Source organism: Daktulosphaira vitifoliae, unplaced genomic scaffold (genome assembly GCF_025091365.1).
Source record: "Daktulosphaira vitifoliae isolate Bord-2020 unplaced genomic scaffold, ASM2509136v1 Scaffold_2, whole genome shotgun sequence".
Classification (NCBI taxonomy): Eukaryota; Metazoa; Arthropoda; class Insecta; order Hemiptera; family Phylloxeridae; genus Daktulosphaira; species Daktulosphaira vitifoliae.
Genome location: NW_026099573.1, coordinates 35,921,172 through 35,927,171, shown reverse-complemented (window position 1 = coordinate 35,927,171; position 6,000 = coordinate 35,921,172). Strand labels below are relative to the sequence as shown.

Below are 6,000 nucleotides of genomic sequence, written 5' to 3'. Positions count from 1 at the left end.
GCTCCTTCAAACATCCGACAATAGCTGTTAGCTGATAAACAGTGATAATAACAACAACAACAACAACAGTTCAGCTACAATTTATCGTTTGGAAGCACTGGTTCGAGAACTTTATTCAGTCGATGACCGTGTCTTTATATTGGAAAAACGTGTTGACACTCTTTAAATGCCTCTTAGTTTCAACAAGAGTGTAGTGCAGCGGTTCCCAATTGGTGGTCCGCGGTTATGTTGTTTTGTTGTGATATTTTTATTTTATTTTAGGAAATTATTAACTTTGTAGTAATATGAAATTCCGAGTATTTATAGACTATTGAAACTTGATTATCGCGAAAAAAATAGATAATCAATTTCATAGAAATAAATATCATTATTATCTCCACTATTACACTGTTATTACTATAATTCAGAACGTGAAACCATACTGATTATTTTCTTCTCAGTCATAACTGGTCAGCGATTAGTACCGTGTGTCCTTTTTTATACATTTCATTTCAAAATAAACCAACCATAATGTATCAATGGTTAAAATCTGGTTCACTTAAAAGGCCTACATGTGAAATAGAAGCAGATAATTCTGTGAATGATGTGAATGAAGTTCAGGTAAATAACTCATTCATTTATTTATCAAAAGAACTTTTCTACTTATTAATATGTCGTTAAATGCGTGCATATTATGTATTGCACAAATTATATTTTATAATTTTACAGTTTATCTGTATTTTTATTAATAATATTTCAATAATAAATTTATTTTAGTGTACTGATCAACATAGTACATCTAGCTCTGACTCAAATCGCCGTAATGTAAACTCGAAGAGTACCGTAGGAACTAAAGTGAGAAAGTATAACACTGAATATTTACAATTAGGATTTACATTTGCTGGGACTGAAGATGAACCAAAACCACAGTGTGTTATTTGCTTGGAGATCTTGTCCAATGAAAGTATAAAACCTTCCAAATTACGACGCCATTTTGAGACAAAACATGGCGAATTTACTAGTAAGTCTTTGGATTTTTTTGTAGCCAAGTTAGGAGAATTTAAAAAATCACAAAAAGTGATGAAATCTTCGACAAGTTTAAGTGGTAATAAAAAAGCCACTTTAGCTTCATACGAAGTCGCTCAACTTGTTGCAAAATCTGGTAAGGCTCATACCATAGCCGAAGAACTGATTCTTCCTGCTGCAATTGTCCTCTGCAAAACAATGTTAGGTGAATCTGCAGCAAAGTTGATTAGTTCTGTCCCCCTATCTAATAATTCAATTCAAAGAAGAATTACTGATATGTCTGCAAATATTGAAGAAACACTATTTACAAGGCTGTCTACAAGTGACAAGTTTGCATTGCAACTAGATGAAAGTACTGACATAGCAAGTAAGTCATCTATGTTGGTTTTTGTCCGTTTTATATGGGAAAAACAGTTATTTGAAGATTTTTTGTTTTCATGTGAGCTCCTACATACTTCGGCAAAAGATATATTTGAAGCTATTGATAAGTTTTTTACAGAGCATGGCATTAGGTGGGAAAAATGCGTTGGAATAACCACTGATGGTGCAGCAGCAATGTCAGGTTACAAAACTGGATTGTTGGGTCGTGTGAAAGAAGTTGCACCTCAAGTAAAGTGGACTCACTGTTGTATTCATAGGGAAGCGTTGGTTGCTAAACGTCTATCAGAACACATGAAAACAACTTTAGAAGAAGTAGTGAAAATTATAAACTTTATTAAATCACGACCTCTACAATCCAGGCTTTTTGAAGTCCTTTGCAAAGACATGGGAAGTGACCACGTACAGCTTATTTTGCACACTGAAATTCGATGGCTCTCACGTGGAAAAATACTTCAGCGTTTTTTTGAGCTAAGAGACGAAGTTCGAGTATTTCTTCTCGAAACCAGGTTTGTAGGCTTGTTAACTGATTTTTCTTGGCTGTCTCGAATAGCTTACTTCGCTGATGTGTTTGAATATTTGAATACACTAAATTTGAGTTTACAAGGAATTTATATTGACGTTTTTCACGTTGAGGATAAAATCGAAGCAACTATAAAAAAGTTTGAAATTTGGGCAATACGTGTTGAAAAGAACTCTTTCAGTAACTTTCCGACATTACAATCTTTTTTGGAATCTTCGTGTGAATGTTTATCACAGGAGGTAAAGAGTGAAATATCTGAACACTTGTTGAGCAAGGCCAAAATATTAAGAAAATATTTTCATCAACCTGACCCAAATAATACGTGGATAAGAAATCCATTTTCCTGTGATATTGAAAAAATAGAAAATCTCTCTGAACAGGAACAAGATGAATTAATTGATTTAGTAACTAATGGTACGATGAAAAATATTTTCAACGATAAAAAACTAATTGATTTTTGGTTAATTGTTCAAAATAATCAAAAGCAACTGGCTGAGAAAGATTTAAGACATTTGATCCCCTTTTGCACAACATATAGATGTGAAAAAGCTTTTTCTACCTACTGTTACATGAAAAATAAATATNAGTATAACCTTTATTTCATGTAAAATACGCGGACGTATATGAAACAATTGTCGATGTATTCATCAAAAATATACAGTCGTCATCTCGTTTTGACTGAAACAGTAATGTATCTTTTCGGGTAATAGTTTGCACCCACTGTGTCAGATCACCTTAATGTTTTCATCTTGCAAAAGTAGTATTCCGTTTAAATTTTCCGTTATCGATAAAATATATCCGCACATTGAATACATTCTATGTAGTAAATCGATAGTGATAATAAGTTCTTGATGACAGTTTACCAACTTTACTTTTGGCCAAAATGAATCGTCAGGATCCAGACCAATGTATACACGAGACATTTGTGAAATGCTATATATTGATGAATCGATCAAGTCGTTGATTTTATTGAATTTACACCTTGGTGTAGCCATTGTGATTAAAGTCTCAAGGTCCAATAGGCGTTACTATCGCTGCGATTCGCATTCACCGTTTTTTCAATTGTTTCAATTGAATCCAAAAGTTCGTAATATATTCGCTTCACAACTGAGCATGCACATTCAGGATTGTCCGAATTTTTTCCCACATTCAATAATTCACAACCCTTGTAGTGTAAAAAGTCTCCACCGGTACCGTTGACTTTATCTCCTAGACGTTCCGCAAAATATTGTANGTCTCCACAGGTACCGTTAACTTTATCTCCTAGACGTTCCGCAAAATATTGCAAATCTCGATAATTTTTAAATAATTTACTGAATGGTTTAAAAACTCTATCTGTCGGTTAGTTTTCAACAAGACAAATCAATTTATTTGATATATTACTTAAATAATCCATCTTACACACACAATAGATTAACAAATACTGAGAACCGATTAGTAGTCAACAGACAATGTTGCTGCTGCACGACACCAAACTTTCCAAACATCTGTTAGACATTGGAATCTCGATGACGAATGAGGTGTATTTTATGGATTACACGATTACGGCTTATACGCCGTCGACGACGGCGAAGGCGGCGGCGGTTGCGATGGCGCGTCGACGGTGTTGACACAATATAACGCGCGACCGTTTGACGTACAAGTCGGGGGGGAGGGTGTAGGCAGGGGCAGAGTCTTTAATATTATTGTATGTGACGTGTTGACCTTAAGGGCGATTATATTACGTAACACCTGTGATTCTCCTGATTGAGGGGCACGCGTTGCTGCATACGTCACACCGACAACGACGTAATGCCGAGTCAGCTGACCACCTACCCTCAACCAACCCACATTATTATCGCAATTTTAACAATAACACACTTGATTTACAACTTTAACAATTACGATTGACCTTAATTAGCCATTTAATTACCCATTAACACTCTTAATTTATTACTTTTTGATGACGTATGACACTAATTACCATGGCGGCATCCTTTGATCCCCAGAACCCGCTATTTAGATACTACTATTATATCTTATAGAATATGATCTATTGTAACATTAAAGTTTAAAGTATAAAGTTTAAAGTTTAAAATTAAAGTTTAAAGTTTTAAACAAGTTTAAAAGTATAAAAAGAAGTATTAAATATCGTTTATAATGTGGACTTTGACTCATTGAAATAATTTATTCGGCAAATTTATCACTAACAGTTGGCAAAATTCAATCCACACTATCCTACAAATTATCTCTATGATCGCCCATGTTAAAATCAAAATAATATGATAAAACTACGTTAAACTGTTTTGCTTAAACAGCTTTGTTATAAAGATATTGTGTATTGTAAGTATAATTTAAAAAAACTAGGGTTACAAAAACAATAAGTATTCATAAGGATATAAAAAATATTTTAATTTTTTTTTGTGGCTGTTTCCATTTTTTGTCAGCTATCACCAAACCGATTTCTTTTAACGATACGTCAAAAGATCACAATTTGTATCTAGTCAAAGACATTATCCTCAAAAATTGAAAACATTTTCCTCGTTCCCCGTAAATGGGAAAATCTCTAAAAAATTTACAAATTTAAAAATCTGTAATTTTCGATATTTTTTCGTGAAATTAAAATGAATGAGCCCCACGTGCCTGAAAATCGCGACGTTTAATCGCCCCGTGTGAATGATAACATGCGATTTGTATTGTTTAATTTTAGCGATCGGGCCCGTCCGAACGCATGTTTTTTGTCATGGTTCAATTTAAATACGGATATTTTATATAAAGCGATTAATCGCTGCGTTTTTAAAAACGCTACGCGTGCGTTTAAAAGTCTAGCGTTTAAGCCTCTTAAACTGAACTAGTAGAAACGCCGTCGATAAAATTCTTAGAACCATCGGTCAACGTGCTCCCCTAGTGAGAGCTACTAAGATAAAACTTGTAATACATTAACCTGCATCATACACTTTTATAAAGCATAACGACACCCTACNCAACCCGCATCATACACTTTTATAAAGAATAACGACACCCTACTTATTATGTTGTCTAGACAAAATAATGGCAAAACTATCATTTTGCTCACAGTATGATTCTTAAAAATGATTCACATGATTCTAATTTTAGAATTATAATATTGTTCGGAGATGAGTACTACTATTCAACCAATCAGTAATCATCTATTTTTAACACGCTTATATTAGTTTCACCTGTATGTTTGTAAAATGTAACTTTCCACGGGCACGTGTTATTATTTCCGCGTATTCCGTTGTAAGACTAGACTGTCGTAACGCATTCACCCCACCCCACGTCACGCTAAACACACGACGGCACCNTCACCCCACGTCACGCTCAACACACGACGGCACCATTATTCCTCTATAAATTTATATTTGGTTATCGTACCCGTACACGCGTGCTTGTTATCAATATTATATATATATAAACAAATTTTTATTTTGACTGACCAATGTCGCCCGCGTGTATTGCCCCTTACGTATATATATTTATATATTCCTACCGCCACTGCCGCCGTTTATACCTTAGGTATAACGTTCCCTCCGCCCTCAAAACAAGACTATACCTAGTGCATGATACGTTTACGTACATACGCTTTACATGTATTATATTCAAATTACTATTAAAAATATATATTAACACGCTTTATTCTCATAAAGATATATAGAGTGTATTCATTCCGATTACAAAGGATGATTCCCGTATCGTCATTTTTGGTCCCTACCTTCATGTTCCGGGAGTGGGTAATTTACGCGCCTGTTGCTTTTCTTGGATATGGTAGCCGTTTCTTAGACTCCCTCCCCGGAATCGAACCCTGATTTCTCGTTACCCGTTACAACCATGATATTGATAGTAACTACTATCATAACATGAAACTAAAAAGTAAAAAATAAATAGTTTAAAAAAACTAAAAAAAACACGGTTTTAAAGCACATCGAACTAAAAAGTTAAAAATAATTTTTAATTCTATGTGCTTTAAAAGCGTGTTTTTTTAAATTATAACAGTCTAAAATTTGACAACAATAAGACAACTTATGATTTAAAATAAAACTAACAATCAATTTACTCATTCAATATTACATATGGATTTACCATACCTAACGATT

The 6,000-nt window shown here is 34.0% G+C and overlaps 1 protein-coding gene across 1 annotated transcript; it reads left to right on the top strand.

Moving 5' to 3' along the window:
- Positions 1 to 227: 227 nt before the first annotated feature.
- Positions 228 to 2,402, top strand: LOC126898207 (zinc finger BED domain-containing protein 5-like). The gene is made up of 3 exons (XM_050672148.1): positions 228 to 600; positions 757 to 2,320; positions 2,392 to 2,402. The coding sequence occupies exons 1-3, from the start codon at positions 511 to 513 to the stop codon at positions 2,400 to 2,402; spliced, it is 1,665 nt and encodes a 554-aa protein (XP_050528105.1). The 5' UTR covers positions 228 to 510.
- The last annotated feature ends 3,598 nt before the right edge of the window (positions 2,403 to 6,000 follow it).